Source organism: Vicugna pacos, chromosome 1, assembly GCF_048564905.1.
Source record: "Vicugna pacos chromosome 1, VicPac4, whole genome shotgun sequence".
Classification (NCBI taxonomy): Eukaryota; Metazoa; Chordata; class Mammalia; order Artiodactyla; family Camelidae; genus Vicugna; species Vicugna pacos.
This window is the reverse complement of record NC_132987.1, coordinates 33,683,558-33,704,805: the sequence shown is the minus strand read 5'-3', so window position 1 is coordinate 33,704,805 and position 21,248 is coordinate 33,683,558. Positions and strand designations below refer to the sequence as shown.

Below are 21,248 nucleotides of genomic sequence, written 5' to 3'. Positions count from 1 at the left end.
GTGGGGGTGTCAGTCTGGCATCTCTGTCTCCTGTCAACATGAAGACCCAACAGTGGCTCCACCCAGCATACGGGCACTCAGTGAAGGTTTGAATGAGTGAATGAATGAATTAATTAATTAATTAACAACGAAAGAAAACCCCACTATTTTTCATACATCAAATGTTAGGGCCTACATTGTTGGCCTCTAGCACTTCTTCCTGACTCGCTCAGAGAATTAATGGCCTCGAGTGTGTTTCGATGTATACGAAGTGGGCATCTCTAATGTGCAAGGGACACTCCTGCCTTCAAATGTATTACCATCTGTTTGGGGAGGCAAAATGTGAACAAAGGAAAATGTAAATTTAAAGGCCACTGACAGTTGAACGGCGGGTGCAGACGGCGGGTGGGTACACAAGCTGCGTGACTTTCCAGACACCAGCTGCAAAGTCCCTAGGGCTTTCTCCAAAGTACTTCGTTCACACTGAGGATGGGAAGACAGGAAGGCAAAAGTCAACAAAGTGCAAATTTGGTTGGCTCCCCGCAAGCATTCTCATGTTTACCTTAGTGTTTTCACTCCAAGGCAGAGAAATAACAATTCCTCTGGTGTTGAAATCTCGCCAGTCTTTTTCCTTCCTGCCAGGAGGGCAGTGGGAGGAGTGCTAGCCGGCGGCCTGCTCCGCTCACTCCTTGACTGTAGATGTGAGCTGATTTCCCCCATTTGGGTATTTCCTCCCACTGGAACCATGATCAAACCGTAACCAGAAGTAGCTAAGAGAACTCTCCCTGGTCTGGGCCCCTTCTTTTGGTGTTTTCTAATTCTGGAATTCTGTGTCACCACTCCTGTGTCCTCAGGAAATCACCAGATCCAATGCCAGCCACACCAGTTCACACCAGAGCAGCCCCTTCCTCTTCTAGGAGGAATATCCCAGTGGAGGAGAATTCTTGGTCTCACTCTGCACTGTTCAGGCTTCGAAATATAGTGTCTTTATTTCTTTAGCTCCAGTTACTTTGCTTTTATTTACTCTTGTTAAAATACCCAGAAGAGCAATATTCTCAGTTTTGTAAATATTCCGTCTTAGCAAAATGCATGCCCTTACCATTTAAACATCCCTGACTTTTGGAAATAAGATAACTGCAGTCTTAAAAGGCTCTTGAACTCTGTGGGATGGTCACTTCTAGGGATCTGGTTGTTTGTGTGTGTGTTGGAGCACCCTGTTCTAACTCTCTGCATCCAGAACAGAGCCTGGCATAGAGAAGTCCCTTATAAATATTTTAGATGAATGGCAAATAAAAACCTTACATCTGATGGCCATAAGCTAATCCTACCACAGTGTGAGAGAGTGTTGGGGAGTTCTGTTCTCTTCAAATCCACTTGTCCATCCTGTGAGCTTCGTAGATTCTACCTGTTTTGGCCTGGGAGCCCACGTATGCTGATTAATCTAGTGGTTCTTTGTCTCAAGTATAGAGGAAAAGGGCTCTCTCCTGACTCTTTTCAAATACTTTCCTTTGTGAGGCCAGCTCCAAGAGGACAGGGCTCCAGATGCCATATTCTATGAACCACACAAGCCTCTAGCATGGTTTATGATGTAGGAAAATCTGTGTAGGCAGAAAGCAGTTCTCACCTTAGCAGTCACAGGAAGAAGGTCCCCATAAGCCCTGTCCCAGCCATGCTTCATTCTATTGTAGGAGCTGAGCACCTGCTGTGTGTCAGTGGTAAACAAGACAGACACATCTCTGCTTTCAAGGAACTTAGTCTCGTGGAGGAGCTGGAAGTTAGAGAGTCCTATGGAGCCACATAAAGGGACATGTGACTCAGACAGCCACAGAGAATGGCCTCCAAGAGCTGAAAACAGTGCAAGTCATGTGGGCAAGAGAGGGTTCCCAGGAAAGGAAAAGCATGTGTTAAGGCCCATGAGTGAGAGATGCTGGGATGTATTTGGACTAAACCTGGAACAGAATGCATGGGGTACAGGCAGATGCAGATGAGGGAGGGTGAGAGAAGCAGGGGGCAGATCACAGAGGCATCATGTTAGGAAGTTTGGGCTTTATCCTCAGATAAATGAGAAGTCACTGAAGTATTTTAAGTGGAGGGGGCAAGGGGGGCATAATCATAATTTGCATTTTAGAAATACCATGTGGTGATCTGAACCAGCAGAGTGGCAATGGAGATGAAGAAAAGCAGCAGGATTTAAGAGTCTTTTAGGAAACAGGTCAGAGGGGAAAGGATATGGTGGATAGAGAAGGGGAGAAGTCAAGATGAAGCTGTAGGCTTCTAGAAGGAGCAGGTGTGTGAATGAAGGTGCCATTCCCTGAGCTGGAGCTCACAGAGGAAGCACAGGCTTGGAGAAGGTGGGAAGATAACTGATTCAGTTTTAACCCATTGAATTTGAGTTACCTGAAGGAAATCCAAGCATAGATAAATGTGCATATTTGAATCTAGAGCTCAACTGAGAATCTGGACTGAAGACAGGGATTTGGGTAGCATCAGCCAAAAGATGGTAACAAAAACCATGGAGGTGGATGAGAGTGTATAGAAGAGAAGACAAGGACAAAGCCTCAAGGAGCCCCAACGTTTAAAGGCAAGACAAAGGAAGAGAAGTCTGTGACATAGATTAAGAGGAAGCAGCCAGCAAGGTAGGAGAAAACCCAGGAGTGCAGAGTCAGGGAAGCAAGAGAGGAGAGAGCTATAGGTCAGGGTGGACATCACTGTCCAGTGATGCTGAAGGATTAAGCAAGATAAGGGTGGAAAAATTGTGTTGGATTTAGCAGCAAAGCAGGTGTTTTGAGTTGAATTGTGCCTCCATTCATATGTTAATGTATTAACCTCAGTGCTTCAGAATGTGACTATATTTGGAAATTGAGATTTTAAAGAAGTAATTAAGTTAAAATGAGGACATATGGGTGGACCCTAATCCAGCATGACCAGTGTCCTTATAAAAAGATGTTAGGACACAGACCACACAGAGAGGGAAGACCATATGAAGACACAGGGAGAAGGCAGCCATCTGTGAGCCAAGAAGAGAGGCCTCAGAAGAAACCATCCATCTTTGATCTCATCCATCCTTGATCTCAGACTTCCAACTGCCAGAACTGTGAGAAAATAAAATGCCAGCAGTCTGTGGTACTTTGTGGTGGCAGCCCTCAAAGACTAACTCAGCAGTAGTGGTGACTTTGATGGGAGAAGCTGTTTTGAGAGCAGCCTGACAGGAAGCCAGACAGCAGAGACTGAGGAGTGAGCAGGAATGAGGAAATGTACAGCGATTATGGAAAATGATTAAAAAAAATAAAACAAAAAAACCCTGTCTGTGAAGGGAAGTAGAAGTGTTACCTGGAGGAAGCTGTGGGGTCACTAGAAGGGAGTGGACTAGTTAGTCGCTGGATTCGTCAGTTGGTTTAAAAGTGATACAGCCAGTTTTTAATAGCTCTCCAGCTGAAGATTCAGAGCACATTCCAAGAAGGTCACATTAACATTCCAAGTCTAGGGTTTAACCAAGACCTAGCTAACACACCTATTCTGATGGAGGCTCTAGAGCAGCAGTCTCTAATAAAGCAGTCCCTGGCTGCATTTACTGATTGAAATTTAAGTTAATTACTATTGAATAGAATTTAAAATTCAGTTCCTCAGTCACAATTGCCAACTTTCAGGTGCTCAATGGCCACATATGGCTAGTGGCTACCATATTAGACAGCACAGATATTAGAGAACATTTCCATCATCACAGTGGTCAGTACTGGTCAGTGCTGCCCCAGAGTTTATACTGCTGTCAAGGAAAGGGCTGGTGCGAACCCCACCATGTCACATGGTACAGTGTAAGTGAATAGAGGAGAGTCAGCAAGAGAATGCATGTCATTCCCAAGCCACGTGCCGTTCAAGAAAGATATGCTCAGGCCAACCACAGCTGAACACAGCCCAGCTTGTGCTCTGAGAGAGAACCCCTTCTGCTGTGGACTTTGAGATGTGATACCAGGCAGTAGAACCTGACAGAGGGTGTGACTGGAGGCTTTTATTGTCAAGAGGCCTAGGAGCGGAGATGAACCACCTGCCAGCTGAACAGGGGCCCCTCTCCTAAGGGCCAGGAGGGAAGCTGAGCCATGAAAGTCCCAGGGAGGGACCCCTGTGTCCAGCAGCTGGGGTTTTCCTTCCTAGAATTTCCAGGCTCTGTCTCTGGTACAAGAAGGAATGAAATGGTTTACTTTTCTTTAACCATTCTGCTGACGATTTTTTGTTGTTGTTGAAAATGAATATATTTGTTGCTTTTTATTTTATAAGACACAGCTATGTTTGACTGTGTATTTTTTCTTTTTTTATTGTGTTAAAATATACATAAGATAAAAATTTACCATCTTAACCATTTTTAAGTGTACAATTCAGTGATATTAAATATATTCACCTTGTTGTGCAGCCATCACCACATCCACCCCCGTAACTCTTTTCATCTTGTAAAACTGACATTATACTAATTAAATAATAACTTCCAATTCTCCCCTCCCCAGCCCCTGGCAACCACCATTATACTCTCCATCTTCGTGATTTTGACTACTCCGTAAAAGTGGACTCATACAGCATTTGCCTTTGTGTGACTGACTTATTTCACGTAGCATGACCTCAAGGTTCATCAATGTTGTAGCATATTGCAGAATTTCTTTACTCTTGAAGACTGAATAACATCCCATTGTATGTATAACCACATTTTACTTATCCATTCTTCCATTGGTGGACACTTGGGTTGCTTCCACTTTTTAACTATTGTGAATAGTGCTGCTATGAACATGGCTGTACGAATCTTTCTTCAAGACCTAGCTTTTAATTCTTTTGGGTGTGTACCAGAAGTGGCATTGCTGGGTCATATGGTCATTTTATTTTTAATTTTTTGAGGAACCTCCATACTGTTTTCCATAGTTGGTGTGCCATTTTCCTCTCCTACCAACAGTGTGCAAGTGTTCCAGTTTCTTCACATCCTCACCAATACCTGTTGTTTTCTGTCTTCTTTGGTAGTAGCCATCCTGATGGGTGTGAGGTCTTTCTACTGGCACTTTTTAAAAATACTCTAGTTTAAATATGTCCACCTGAAATGGACCACAAAACTGACCACAGACTCCAAAATGATGAGCAGAGAGGATTTGGTCTCTTTTGATAGGATAAGAATCTCTCTCTAAGTAAGGGAAGAACACAGTACTCTTTAACTACAATTTGCCCCAAAATAAACTATTTTGATTGCTGCACCTAAGATGTAGTGATACCTGTAGTCCTAAATCTTACTCAGATTCCTTAAAACTAGCTTTAATTTCCAAAAGGTTAATACCGTATTATTTTGTTGGTACCATTTATTATTTTGCGATGAAAAATTAACACTACAAAAGAAAGTAATAGTTCCACTAAATATTTCCACCAGAGAAAAATAACTTTACTTCCAGTAAGATCTGAAAGACAGCATATCAGTTTACATGGAATTTTGAGGCAGTTACATTACCTCAAAATTCATATTTAATCCCCAAATGATGTAAGTAAAAGTTATGCAGGTCAGTGAGGAGGAAAACAGAAGTGAGTTTTATTAAGTAGTAAGACTGCTCAAGGTGTGGCCCACAGCCATACCCCCTCACGCTCTGTAGGATCTTGACCTCAGGTGAAGTGGGGGTGGGGTTGGAGAGAACTCAACAGGAGAGCACCAAAAAGGCTGCGGGGTATAGCAGGACATGGTTTGGAGGCCTCAGGCCCCTTGAGGCAGTAGCAACAATATTTAGTCCTCCTGGGGTGCTTTTGAAACTTTAGAAGCTACTCAAAGCCCCACCACAGGCCTGGGGCACCAAGTTGCCGAGAAAGGTCACTCTACAAATATCTTGTAACCTGAGGTCCTGCTGGGCAGACTTGGGGGAAGGAAAAACCAACACCGAGTGTGTGTTACAGTCCCACCCTCCTCACTGAGCTTCCAGCATCCGCTTGTGCCTGTTCCCATGTGTTCACAGCAGGGCAGCCAGAGTGACCCTTTCCAGACACCTCTGAGCATGTCAGGCCTCTGCTTAAACATTCAGGCCTCACGTCCATCTTAGAACAAAGACCACATCTTATAGGGTCTTTAGGCCCACTTCCCCACCATCATCGTCCACTTTCTGCTCTTGCACACTGGCCTCCTATAAGTTCCTCAAACTTTCCATGAGGACACTTTGCTGCCACGGAGCTCTGGACCTGCTGTTCCCTCTGCCAGGACCTCTCCCCCTTCCCGTCCCCTCTGCCTTGTCTCACACTTCAGATCCCTTCTTAAAGGTCTTTTCTTCCTTAAACTTCCTGCCCCAGACTAGTTTACCACTCCCAGCACCAGTATCTTTCCCTCAAGAGTTTATCACAACATGCAGTTATGCAGTCACGTGCATGATTATTTGATGATCATCTTCCCTCTCCACTTAAGCTGTGATCTCCGTAAGGGCAAGGTCCATGTCTGTTTAGCTCTCCATGTTGTTTCCAAATGCCTGGCACAGCTACCTCACAGGCTCTCAGTAAATGCTTGATGAATGAATAAATGGTAGAGTGCTGTCTCATCCTTCATAAATGTAATATTTGGGTTCATTCCCCACCACTCCAGCACAGGGTGTAGTCAGTATGCATATTTCTATCCCATATACAAAAAAGGCTCACTCATATCTTAATCTATATTAATTTTTCTTTTAAATGTTATTAACTTCTTACAAATTCAAAAATTCCAACTAACTATAGTCATCATTTTCTTTGTGACATTCATATGGCCAAAGGCAGGCAGAAACCTCTCTAGATCAACTCCTGTGTCCTTTCAGCATGGCTCCTGAAGTTCTGGAAATCATTCTTGCTTTGTTCTAGATATATCTTGAGGTTTTCTCTACCTCAAACATGGACTCAGCTGTCCTCTGGGAGTCCCATTTCCTTGTAGATCCCAGTCGAGGGCAGAGAGGGCACTCAAGAGAGTGAGTGTGAAGGAGGGTGCCCCACTGATTTTCTCCATCATTAGCAGTGCTAGAGAGTCAAGTGTTGCCTTTAAGGGCTTTTGTTCACAATGTTCTGATTTAACATATTGTTGAAACCTACTTTCCTTAAGTACGAGATTTCATTCGCTATCATTTTTTTTCTTTTCTAACTCTTTCCTCAACTGAGGCTGAGAGAGCTTCTGTAATGTGTCCAGAGTGACATCGTCAGTAAGCAGCAGATGTTATTTCAAACCTAGTCTAATCCACAAACTCTTATTCTCGCCATTACACAACACTCCGAAACAGAAGCTATAGTTCTGGTCCTCGTCCAGTTATTCAATGAATCAGTCCTCCCTTATAGCTTAGGACTTGTCGTCTTTCCTTCTCCATCCTCTGTTACATGTTATAAGGTGATCTAAGTATGTCCTGCCCTTCTGGACACACTGCCAATGAAGAAGGGAAGAAAAAAAGTTCCCTGTGATTGCATCAAAATGAGAAAGAGTTCTTTTAAAAATTATTTTTATACCTTCAAGAACTATTCTCTCAAGGCAATCAAATTACCTTAGACTTCAAGGTCAAGGTCGGGCTAAAGAGTAGAGTATAAGCAAACAACAAAAGAAATAACCTGGACAGTGCAAGCCAGCAGAGCATCAGTTAGTGAGGAATCAATTGTTGCTGAGTTCTTAATTTCAGAGTAAACCACCTGCTCCCCTCCTTACAAAATTGGCTTGGTGATCAAATAAGAGCCCACTTAAAGCTCTTATCCTAGCACCTGGCATAGAGCAAATATTCAAAAGATGTTATTGACCATTAGTAGAGTTACTTCTTTCTGAACCAGCCAGTTTATGGAGCACTTATGATATATACAGTGTTATGATTCAAGCTGGGGGTTATTATAAACAAAAAAAAAATGCTGCCTGTCAAATAATTAAAATAATGATTTCAAGGATTGGCTTTATTGATAGAAATGTTTATAGAAGGCCCAGGGTGTTGTTTTGAGTCAGAGGAGGAAGATGGGCTGGCCGAGGCCAGGGCTGAGTCAGCTCAGGGGACTGGGATACACATGCTTTCACAGCCTGAGAAAAATTAATGAGTCAAAAGTAACTGAGGTCAGAACTGTGGTGGGTTTATGTAAATTAAAGGTACATCTTTATTAAATATTGTCAAATGATTTAATCATTTAAGATGTCTTGCCTTCATCAAGAATTCAAAGGGCAATCTTGTTTTTAGGCATAAAAAACACTTTATCTCACCCCAGGCCTACTTCCTCCAAATACATCACACTTTACTTACTTAGGTGTCCTCATTCAGTGATTATATTATCAAGCTAGTGTCTACTAATGTCTTCAGTGGCCTTACCTCTGTAGGGATGGCAGATCCAAATAAACTGCAGTCAGCTCGGTAGCATGTGGTAATGGCATAGTAGAGAAAATTGGAAAGTCCCTGTCCCACACATTATAAAATCTATATTTTGTAAAAGCAGAAGGAAAATTCTTAAACTGCTGGTGCACAGCAAATCTGTCTTAGTCATAGCTGATCTCAGTTTCTGTAGACAGTGGCACAAACTGACAATAATTTCTTTTAGTTCCTAATTTCTCAAGTACAGAATGAGTTAGCTAAGAAAGCTGAGCAGCCTAGTTAGTAACTGAAGCCAATTTGATAGAATTTTTAAAATATTATATATGATTCAGATACTTCTATCAAACTTGAAAGTAGTACTGGAAGTGGAGCTAGGTTAAACTCTACAATGACAACCTGAGCTTATGCTGTTATATATATATTTTTTCCCTTATAACTGGCACTTCTGTATCATCCATCCAAGTGTTCATTCACCTCTCGAGTTTCTAATAAATGCTGCACAAGTTTTGTAACTAAGTCTCTGTGAACCCTTCCATAACAAGATAGTTAGCAAACTGTGCACATAATGTAAGTGTTTCCCCCAGGACTATGGGCATCCAGGGAGTTTGTCATCTGCCTGCTGCATGGATGAAAAAGAGGAACTCTTGATGTGAAATCAAATCCCCAGGCCTATTTCACTCACAAGAGTGGGAGTCACATTTACATTATCCCAAGAGCACAGGAATCCTGATCCAAAAACTTAAACTGAGAGTTTGTCTGGGACCCAAAAAGCCCTTTGATTTAAGAAAAAGCAGACTACCCGGTAAGGATACCAGAAAAGAATTAGAGTTTCAAAACTTTGAGATAACCCAACCATGTGACCAATGTTAGGGACATAATTTTTTTCTGTCATTCTTGAAACATTTATAAAGTTGAACATTTACAAAACTTGACCACTGACCAACCACAAAAGGAATCTCAGTAAATACAGAAACTCAGTACCACAGACATCAAGTTTTCTAACCCCAAGGAAATACAATTAAAAAAATCACAATTTTTTTAAATGAATCAATGTATTTGGACAATAAGAAATAGTTTTCTAAATATTTCATGAGTGAAAGAATAAAATTACAAAATATTTAGACATGGATGCCATTCTATGTGGGAATGCAACAATGCAGAGCTTAGAAAAAAGTTAGATATAGCAGAAAAGAAGAAAAATAAAAAATTAATGATCTAAAGCATTCAGTTCAGGAAGTTATAAAAATAATACTAAAATAGAAAGAAGAAACTAATGAATGTAAGAACAGAAGTGAATGAAATAAAAAAGAAATCTAACTAACTAGGTTTAATAAAATCAAACGCTGACTCTTTACAGACCTGTAAAGTGGATACAGCTCTCCCAAACTGGCCAATAATAAATAAAAAGAGGTCCAGATCAACAATACTAAATATGAACATTAAATATAAATATTGATATAGGGATTTTTTTAATTTCATGAAAGAATGCTATGAACAATAAGACAATAATCAGATACAGTAGACGGTTTCCTGGAAAAACATTTTTAAAAATCACTTGAGAATTTAAAAAATGTGAAAAGATCTATAAACATTTAAAAACAAGTCTAATCAGTAATAAAAAAAAATTCAACCACTAAGAAAAGCAACGATCCTTCAAAATGATATAGCAACTCTGGAAGGCAATTGGACAGTTTCTTACAAAACTAAACATACTCTTACCTGCAATCCAGCAATCACACTTCTTAGTATTTACCCAAAGGACTTGAAAACTTATGTCCACAAGAAATCCTGCACACAGATCTTTATAGCAGCTTTGTTCATAATTGTGAAAAGATGGAAACAACCAAGATATTCTTCAGTAGATGAATGGATAGATAAACTGTGGTACATGCAGACAATGGAATATTACTCAGTACTAAAAAGAAATGAGCTATCAAGCCATGGAAAAACAGGGAAGAAACTTAAATGCATATTACTAAGTGAAAGAAGTCAATTTGAAAGGCCTATATACTGTATGATTCCAACTACATGACATTCTAGAAAAGGCAAGACTATGGAGACAATAAAAAGGCCAGTGATTGCCAGAGGTTGGAGGTAGGGAGGGATGAATCAGCAGATAACCGAGGATTTTTAGAGCAGTGAAAGTACTCTGTATGATGCTATAATGGTGGATACGTGTCATTATACATCTGTTACGACCCACAGAATGTACAACACCAAGAGTGAAACCTAATGTAAACTCTGGACTTCTGGTGATGATGATGTGTCAATGTAGAACCCTCAGTTGTAACAAATAAACTGCTCTGTGGAGGACGCTGATAATGAGGGCGTCTGGGAGGATGGGGAGAGACAGAGAGTTTATGAGAACTCTCTGTACTTTCTGCTCAATTTTGTTGTGAATCTAAAACTACTCTTTAAAAAAAGTCTATTTTTTAAAAAAGCAACAATTGTTTTACCAAATATTTGAAGAAAGATAACAAAATTCTTAAATAAAATGTTAGCAAACTAAGTCCACCAATGTATTGAAACTTTAAAAAAAAATGTAAAGTTTATTGCCAGAATGAAACAATGGTTTAACTTCAAAAAAAAAATCTATCAATGTAGAAGCCAGTTTAACATGTTAAAAAGGAAAAATACAGAATTATTTCCATAGATCTAAAAAACTCATTTAACAACCGTAAAGCCCATTTACAATTAGAAAATAAACTCAGCGAAGTAGGAATAGAAGGGAAAGCTTATGACCTCATAAACGATATCCTCTAAGAAATTACAGCAAATATTATACTTAATAATGAAACATTGGAAGTGTTTCCTGACAATCAAGAAAAACTCAAGGATTTTCAATATCAGCTCTTCTGTTCAGCTCTTCTATTCAACCCAAGGCTTTAGTCCTCACTAAAGCCTTGGGTTGAATAGAAGATAAATATAAAATATATAATGGTTGGAAAGGAAGAAAAAATTCTTGCCATTAATTGCAGACAATATAATTGTTTACATATGCATTTGTTTTCTGTTGCAGGGTAACAAATTACCACAAGTATAGCAGCTTCAAACAACACACATTTATTATCTCATAGTTCTATAGAATTGTGTTCTCTGCTCAGGGTCTCAGAAGGCAGAAATCAAGGTGGGGCCCTGCTTCTATTCTCAGCTGGAACTCAGGGTCCTCTTCCAAGCTCATGTGGTTGTTGGCAGAATTAAATTCCTTGTGTGTGTAGGACTGAGGCTTCCATTTCCTTGATCACCTGGGGACTGCTCTCTGCTCCCAGAAGCTGCCCGCAGTCCCTTGCCACATGGCCCACACTGTGACAGTGTACTTATTTAGGGCTAGCAGGAGAATCTTCCCCTTCCATGGGCTATACATGTGATAGAACATAATAATGGGAGGGACTATCCCATCATCTTTGCCATATAAAATAACCTAATCAAGGCAGTGACTACCATATTCACAGGTCCTGCCCACACTTAGTGGAGGAAATTACATGGGTGTGTATATGAGAAGGTAAAAATCTTGGAGACTTTCTTAGACTTTTGCCTACCACACCAGAGAAAACCTAGGAGATTTTTTTAAACTATTATACTTACTATGACCTTGTAACTGGTTACTAAATATAGGATCACCAGATAAAGAACAAAAGTATTTAGACAAGAATCATCTAATTTTAAAAATGTAATAAAAAAGATGATTCCAATTTTAATACAAAACAAAACAAAACCACCAGGTATTTAACTAGGAAAAGAATTCTAACAAAAAGTGGTACATGATACAGGAAAAGTTATCAAACTATAATGAAGGACATGAAAGGACACCTAAACAGGTAGACATATTTACCACAGTCACAAATGACAAAACTTAATATTTTAAATAAATCAGTTCTCTCCAAAGTAATCAATAAATGCAATGTGATTCGATACAAAACCCCAACAGATTTTTTTTCATGGAATTGTCAAGTTCATTCTCAAATTAGTAGCAAGTAATGAAAGGAAAACTACTGCTAAGAAAAGAATGGAAGGAGCAGGAAGAAGGCGAGAAGGGAACTCACACTTCTGGGTACACTGATTTCCATGCAAGTCCTGACACACGTCCATTTATGGCAAAGGTGGCATTCAGACCAGTGAGTGATGCTGGGACAACTGGCTATTGATTTGGGGGAAAAGTCACCTTTTCACACACATATACAAAATTATGGATGCTAAAGACTCAGGGTGGAAAATAACATCTTAACACCTGTAGAAGAAAAGAAGAGGCTATTTTTATGACACTGGAGTGGAAAATGAACTCCCTAAATAAGATATAAAAGCACAAACCATGATTTGACACAACACTGTAAAATGATTATGAATCAATAAAAAATGTAAAAAAAAAAAAAAAGCACAAACCATGAAAGAAAAGACAGGTCTGATTACCCTAAAATGTAAAACACATGTAGAACAGAAGTCAATGTACATGAAGTGAAAAAAACAAGCCATAGCCTGAGAGAAGACATTTTCAATACGTATAATCAACTGCATCAACCTCTCGCTTCCATTGGGTTTATCAATGGAAAGCCCAGTGGAGTGGAGACAGGCTAGTGCTATGAGGTCAGGGCATCTATTCTCCAGGTATCATGGATGTCCAAGTGACTAGCTGTGACTTTCAGTCAAAGACCACAGCTCCTGAAAGAGCCCTCTGCACACAGCCTCACTGTCCCCAGCTTCCTTCTCCTCCCCATTGGCTTAGGGGTACAATGATCCCACTGGTAATAGCCCTTATGGTTTCCTTAAACCCTGCCCTCACCCTATTTACACTTACTTCCAATTGCCTAATTTAAATTTGCCCTCTGTTCTCTCCTGGGACGCTGACTGGTACAAATTCTGCTGTTAAGGTGATGTACCCCTATTAGGCAAGTTACTTAACCTGTCTGACTCCAATTACTTCATCTATAAGTGGTGCAGCCATGGGAATTAATTAACATGATTTACATAAGCTGCTCAACACAGCATCCAGAGCATAAGCAGACAGTAAGTGGTTGCTGTTGCTGTCATGATGGTGGTGGTTATTATTGTTGTTACTGCTAATATTTTTTCATTGCTGCCCAGTGATCTGAGTAGCACCTAACCAGCTGGGCAAAAACACCAAAGATGAACCTACTGTCAGACTTAAAAAACTTCCCAGAGTTTTCCCAAGGCCACCATCATAATAAATGAACACTCTTTACCAAGTGGTATTACATAAACTTGTCTTCTGTCCACTTATGATGAACGAACCAGTCCAGTTCATCTCCTACAACAAGAGAAGTCCTCATTATTTGCAAAGCCAGGCCCCACCAATCACTCATATTCCCTCAGACACCTGCACACCTGCAGGTGTGTCGGCCGTAGCAGTCAGAGATGTGCTTGCAAACTGGGGTCTCCCTGAGCAGTGGCAACACAAACCAGCGGTGGAGGCTGGCCAGCACCCACTCCTGCACGTGTGTGCACCTCTGCTGTCTGCAGGCCTCAGGGGTCAGTTCTGCCAGCCAGTGACCATGACACTGGTCCTTCCATGCCTAATGACACTCATGTCCAGGTAGATTGTCCCCATTTAGGTTCGATTGTATACATATACTTTTTAAATACTACAAGTTACAAGGCAAAGTAAATACTTCAGTTGTTATGACATACTGAACTATTTGAAGAAAATTACACAATGAGAATTGTGGGGAAACAGTGTTGCCTTGCCCCGTAGAAAGGGATGAGACATTCTAAACTGTCGGTATTTTCAAATTATGTATATCTGTTAATTCTGTTTTTATAGTGTATTTATCCCACCCTAACTATATCTGCGTAGTGTCTAAGATCTGTTAGAGTGTTAGAGCCTTAGACTGTGTGAAGGGTGAGGGAGGGAGCCTTTCTGGGGTGATGGACATGCTCTGTATCCTAATCGGGGTGCTGGTTTCATGGACCCATACATTTGTCAAAACTCGTGGAACTGCAATTTAAGACCTGGGCATTTATCTGTAGGCCTTAACTCAGAGGTTATAGGAACATGTAGAGGAATAGAAAAGTTAAAACACAAGTTCTAAAAGGATATACTTGAAAGTATATCCCACTGTACCAGTTTCTTTATGTGACAGAATAAAGTCTTGAAATACAAAGCAAATTGATCTGAACTCCCCACAAGTTTGCTGAATGGTTTCTGGTGAGAGGAGGTGACTCAGGGAGATTCTAGTGACAATTAGGCCTTTCCAGGGAGTAAACCATCCACATAATTCTAGGATCAATGCCTCAATTATCTGTGTTCATTCAGTGAGGTTGACCTGTTGACACCCCAGCCTTTCTGGAAAAGGCTTCAGCCCCTAAGAGATTTTGATTTTTCAGGAGCATGTGCTCAGAGTTGCTGGGGTTACCCCCGAGGGCCAGAGCACATGAGATCAATTCCTAGGCGGCTAAACAAGAAAACTCCAGATTATTGACTGACAGCTTAACATTAATCTAACAGGACGTCTCAAGTGGTATGCCCCAGGGCTTTTCCTCAAACATAATCAATAATTTGGATGAGAGTATAGAAAACGTGTTTATCAGATGTTCAGAAGCCAAACACAGGGGTGAGACCACCAGTAAGATGGGCCACTTGTTCTCACCTGGACAAAAACAACATCTGGGCCCAAGCCAATAAGTTACATTAGAATAAATTTAAAAACCAACTGCCATTAGGTTGAAAAGGCCAATTGCCAAGTCCAGGGTGTGAGTGGGGAAACCTGATTTGATAGAAATAAGCCCTGTGGTTTTAATTGATCACCCGTGTGGTTATAAGCCAGTGCTGTTACCATTGGTTACAGACTGACTGCACCGACAGGTCCACTAAACCCTGACTATCATCTTTGGTTCCAGGTGCCACCTTTTATGAGTGATGTGGACAAACTGGAGTGTGTGCCAGAGAGGAGGACCAGCATGGTAGGAGATGTGAACACCTTGTTCTACTACAGATGTTTTAGGAAACATATTGCTTAGCCTGAAAAAGAACAGACGGGTACAGGTTAGCTGACTCACCATCCTGGTTTGCCCAGGACTGAGAGGGTTTCCAGATTCAGAACTTTCAGTCTTAAAACCAGGATAGTCCCAAGTAAACCAGATCAAGCTGTCACCCTAGGTCAAGGTTACAGTGGGGAAAGAGGTGCCAGGACACAAGACTCTTGATTTCCAAATGCTGGAGGGGCTTATTCTCAGCTGCTGTCAAGTGGCCCAGGGCAGTGGTAGAAGTTACCCAGAGGCAGAGCTGAACCGAGGTAAGGAAGGCTCTGAGGTTCCCAAGGAGCTTTCTCAGGAGAAGGAGCAGGTCTGCATGAGGAGGGGTTCATGACTCCTGGGATCTGAAAACCCTTTAAATATGTATACACCAGAAAATTCATTGTGGTCACAACCTCCCCATACAGCAGTGCTTCTAAAGGAATCCATATGATATTAATCACAACTGTGTCTTGATACATTTGAAAGTGGAAGACATGATTTATTCTTTCTATACAGAATGCTTGGCTCCGTGCTCCCATACAAGTCCTCCAACCCCCTCCAACTCTAGCCCACTTCTGAGTTTGCTATGGGAAACTCACAGGAAAGAGTGAGGCTGGTTGATGCTTGAGATTCCTTTCAATTCCAAGGTTCTACACGTCCAGGGCTTGGCATCCTGCCTAAGCTACAGTATGTGCTCAGGAAACCATGGTTAATGCTTCTCACTTCTTGTCATCTTTATCAGTGGCAGGGAGCACACTCATGTCCTCCATCAAATACTTCTCTTCTTCCTGGACTCCATGCTGCCTGAGGCAGAACCCTCATAGGGAACCAAATAACCAAAAACCTGCAAAGGCCTTTTTGAATAAAGGGCTTGTTTTCTCACATAAGAGGAAGTCTGGAGATCAGCAGCTATGGGGAAGTCATTAAAGGGGCAGGTTCCTTCTTCCTGCCCAATTTCCTCAGTGTGCAGCTCTTGTAGCAAAGTGGCTGCTGCAACTCCAAGCCTTGCATCTGCACTCCAGGATGGAAAAAAAAAGGAAGGGGAAGAGTAAAGGGCGATAAGAGCACACCAGCTGAGCCAGACCCCTTTTAAAAGCCATTCCCAGAAGCCTTACACAGAAACTCCTTGTATGTCATTGGTCATCACTGAGTCACACAGCCCCCCTGGGTGCAAGGGCAATGGCATGGTATTTAGAGGACATATCGCCACCCTGAACAACACTGAGGTCCAGTTAGTAAGGAAGCAAATGATATTGGGTAGGCAGAGAGCCGTGTTTGCCTCAGCCACCTCCTCTGGGCATATACACTCATCACTTCCTCAGCTGTTGCTGCTCCTTGGGGAACTAGAAAAACACCAGTCCTAATGGTAGGGCTGAAGTCTGCGGCCCCAAGCAGGAGGGCACAGACGTCAAGAAGAGAGTGAGTGCAGGCTGCAGTGCTGTGTCTTGGCAAGGAGCTCCATGACTCCCAAAGCAGAACTGGTCACAGTTAATACGGAGCCCAGGGGATTTTTGTTATGAAAAACAGCACAGTTGGAAAAGGAAAAAGGAATGGATAAGCCTTTTTTTTTCCCCTTAAGACTTTGGTGGAATTGGCATAACTGTTAAAAAGAATGTCCTACCAGGACCCTAGTTCTAAAAACAAAAACAAAACAACTGAAGATTGAGCCAAGAGGAGGCAGGCCTTGTGCAGAGTGAGTAATATTACATGGTTGTACAGTAAGAAATACCAAAGAGCTAGTCCTGCTTAGATGATTCACAATTCTGACTCACTTGCTGTCTGCTGGGGCCTGGAAGGTGCCAGTGTGTGTACCCACATTGACCTGGTTGCCTCCAGCATCCGCTACTCAGGCACCCAGATGAGGAAGCCTATGAAGAAGGTTTTCCACCACTCCAACTGCAACTTCCTAAACCACGTACAGTCCCTGGACCTGGACCAGCAGTACCAGTTATCACCTGAGAACTTGTTAGAAATGCAAAGCTTCAGGCCCATCCGAGACCTACTGGGATTGTGATACATGAGCAAGTTTGAGAATCACTAGCCAAGGTCAGTGTCTACTAGCAGGGAAATATTCAATAAGAGTAACCAGACTATGGCCTTCTACCATATATCATGAGAGAGTTATTAAGTGAGTAAAAAGTCTTCTGGACTCTGTACTATCTAATAAGTTCAGAGAGAGTTTAGGACACGAGATGAATTAGGAAAACCCTCTCTATAGGCCTTCAATTAAATTTAAATTTCTTACGTTTTTATTATTCTAATCACAGCTTCTGTCTTGAAGGTCTTAGCAAGCAATGATTTATTTATGGAAATTGATTTCAATAGAGTTTTGGCACCAAGTATAAGGATAAAATATATCAAAAAGCATTGCATATTTCTAGTATTGTTATAGCCCTGATTAGTGAGGCAGGCCTCAGTTTTAGCATGATACCTTCATATATTGAAGTCCTAACCCCCAGTACTTCTGACTGTATTTGGGGATAGAGCCTTTAAAGAGGTGGTCAGGTGAAATGAAGTCATTAAGGTGGGTCCTAGTCCAATATGACCGGTGTCCTTATAAGAAGAGGTTGGGACACAGACACACACAGAGGGTAGACCACTGTGAGGGGACCCGGGGAGGAAACAGCCATCTGCAAGCCAAGAAGAGACGCTTCAGAAAAAGCCAGCCCTGCCAAACCCTGATCTCAGATTTCTAGCCTCCAGAATTGTGAGAAAATTAATTTCAGCTATCTAATCCACCAGCCTGTGGCGCTTTGTCATGGTGCCCCTAGCAGACCAATGCAGTATATGGAAGACCCCTGACAGGGCTGGGGCTCACCTGGCACTAACTGTTGTGGGAGGCGTTTGCGCCCTTCCAAAAACTTCCAGGTCCCTCCCTCCTGGGGAACGTAATGATATGGTACCTTCCCATCCCCTGAAGAAGCTAGGCGTGGCCATGTGATGTGCTTTGGCCAATAAAAGGTAAGAAGTGACAAGTTACTTCTAGCAGGAACTTTAGGAGCCTGAGCACAACTGTCCCTGCTGTCTTTTCCCCCGGCCGGCCACAGCAAGGAGCGGGCTCCCTGGGGGGCTGTCCCATCATCCTGCTCCTGGGGTGAGTGATACGGGCCAACCCACAGCCAACCTGTGATGGACTTACAGTGAGAGCAGCAGATGAAACTTTGCTAGCTTAAGTCCTGTGATTTAGGCACACTCATACTTGCACCATATCCTGTCCTCTCCTGACTGCTGCATCAGTTTCCTCACTATTTCAAATGAGTCAGCTCATTTATCAAATTTCAAACATTCAGTTGTTTTAATTCAGATAATAAGCATATCAGTTAAACCATTGTTGTTTTATTTTGGGGGGGGTTGGATTTTTTAAAGCCTAAAATATGTGATACCTGAATGCTGGTAAGAGGGCACAAGGCTTCTAGTAGAAGGTGGAAGGTGTCACTGAGGTTAGTCCCAAGAAGACAATTTAGCAAGTCTCCCTCTCAAGGAACAGCTATAGGAGAATGTAACTCCTGGTTATCATCTCATTCATCCCATACCTGGCATTTTGTACAGAGATGAAGCCATTTGGGTGGTTAGGCTGGTACTAGACCTCACTCCCCCTGCCTCTCAGACCAGAGCCCTTTGCACCAGACTGTACTTGTTAGTCCTTGAAGAATCGGAAGAATTTTGCTTTCTAGCCAGCAAAATTACCTCCTTGTCCTAAAGCCTGGTCATAATTCTGTTATTTACCAATGAAAACCATTTTGCACTAGCATTTGTTCCCAAAAGCTAATATTCATATGATCTGACCCATACGCTTCCTTCAGCCTAAGTGTGCAGAACTTCCGAGGAGCCTCTAAGAACAAACCCCATTTCCGGGCTACCAGGTCATCCACCTTTTTGCTTTACCTCAGGTAGCTCCTGGTGCCATTCCAGGCAGCCTCACTGCTGATCCGTGTTTGCTCACCCAAGCCTCCGCTTCTGCCTAGAACAGCCTGCCCCTTGTGGTCTCACAACTGGCCGACTCTTCTAAACCTGCCACAAATCCAGCCTTTCTTGATTAGCTTCCTGCCTTGAAGATCCACCCACTGCATCATTACATTCCAAGAACATAACCTCTGCATGTGTATAAGTTGTCTTGGTGACTATGTCATCTCTGTGTTACCCAGATGGTTTACTTATTAGCACTTTGTTCTCCCTCTTAGATGCATGCCCTGGTAAGGAGGGAAAGAAAAGCAGAGTGTGGGTTTTCTAACACATTGTCCTGTTGCATAGGCTGCCTTGTGTGGGCAAATGCCTTCCTCTGTGGTATGTGGAGTTGGTTTTGGTTTCCCTGATAACAACCTCCATGCAAATTTGATTGGTGAATAGTAATGTCATAAATAGTTGCGTGAGTCAATCGTTCCAGGAAGTTTACAGTATACAAATATTAACAACTATTGGGATTTTTTTTGGGAGAACATAAAATTCTAAGTATAATTGCTAGGGGAAAAAAAAACAACTTTAAAATCTTTTTTTTTCACTCTGCATTGAATATAGCATCTTCTCAAACAGGAAGGAGTAAACTTTACAACTTCAAGCTTTAAATTATTTTTTGCTTGGAAAATTAAAACACTCCCAATTTGTAATATATTTAGCATCACCCTTTACAAGTCACCAAGTAGAACGTTAGTTCATTCTCAAAATGGCAAATATCCTGTCTTAAGTGAGTGATGGAAAAACAAAATGCCATGCCAAAGTCACCAGAAAATGCATAATTGGCCTATAACAATGCTGTGTTCTTAACCAGCATGACACGCCAAAAATGAGGGCTTACTTTGGAAAACTGCAAAATCCAACACATGTAGTACTGACTGTGTTAATTTCATTACGTTAAAAATTCTGTTGCCAATTGTGTCAAAACGGGCTTGTCAAATCTTTGCAAGAGAAGGAGTTTTTTTTCCAAAGTTACACAATCTAAATTACTTTTAGTTTTAAATGTGAACAGATAGTGGATTTTTAAAGAATTGTTTCATGCCCAAAGGTAAGTGGAGCAGAGAATTGCGTAACAGTTCTATTCATCTGCTCAAGCTTGGCAATAACTTCAAGCTAGAAATGCTCTCCTTATCCTCCCAGATTCAGAAAACAATTGCTAGCTGTCCCACCGAAGCCCAGACCTGCATCTGAGGGCCCTTGGCACTGCAGCCTCTGCCTTGCCCCTGAGAGTCTGGCAGGGTGCAGGCATGATGCTGAAAGCTCCAGCCCTGGTCTTGGTCCCAAAGGAAAAGGCCATCTCTAGGGGCTCGCTGCAGCCAGTGAGGTAGTGTATGGGCCCAGTGTTTAGGACATGGTGAATTCACCCATGAGTCCCAAGCACCTCAGGGAGAGATTAGGAAGCCAAAAGCTCCAGGACAGCCCCTAGCTCCATTGAACAGTTCTTTTCTTCACCAGCAAAGCGCTTCCCTCCAGGGGTCTCAGGAGAGATGTTGTGGATAACGAACATAGCATGGAAAATGTGCAGGTTTGGAGAGCTGAACCAAAACGCAAGCCAAGAGGTCACTTTGAGCATGGTAGTTGCGGACCCAGAGAACCAGGTGAGCTGTGTTTTCTCCACGTGTGTTCCTAGTTCCATGGTTTGGAGATAAGGATCATCTCATCACACCTGAGCTCTGGTTAAGCGGCTTTCAAGTCAAGGATTAATTATCCATATTCTTGTCCCAATCCCACCAAGCTTCACCTATGCCAAGGAGAATAAAAGGGACTCTGGAGTCACATTTCCTGACTCGCCAATAGCTCCAATAAAAGATGCGGTTAAGAAGGCTAACAGTAATAGCTAAGATTTTATTTAATGACCCAGCCATTTTCAGTCCCTACCTTCCCTTCTCATGAGCTGTGAAAAGAAATTCACAGCTGATTCTATTCAAGATTATACCCAGATTTTTAAAGTTAATAATAATCGCAATCACATACATGGCCATTACTGTGAAGTGCTTTCATTTGGGTAGATACTAGTGTATGAGCCTCCAGGACAACTCTACGAGGAGGAGGTGC

At 41.9% G+C, this 21,248-nt stretch overlaps 1 protein-coding gene across 4 annotated transcripts in view; it reads left to right on the top strand.

Moving 5' to 3' along the window:
• RARRES1 (retinoic acid receptor responder 1) overlaps positions 1–21,248 on the top strand; it is a 115,880-nt gene that overhangs the window by 53,934 nt on the left and 40,698 nt on the right. For all 4 annotated transcript variants that reach the window (XM_072960001.1, XM_072960009.1, XM_072959997.1 and 1 more), the window contains 2 exons: positions 15,126–15,188; positions 20,649–20,791. In XM_072960001.1, the coding sequence (XP_072816102.1) occupies positions 20,681–20,791 (111 nt within the window). In that variant the 5' untranslated portion in view covers positions 15,126–15,188; positions 20,649–20,680. The remainder of the gene's footprint in view (positions 1–15,125; positions 15,189–20,648; positions 20,792–21,248) is intronic.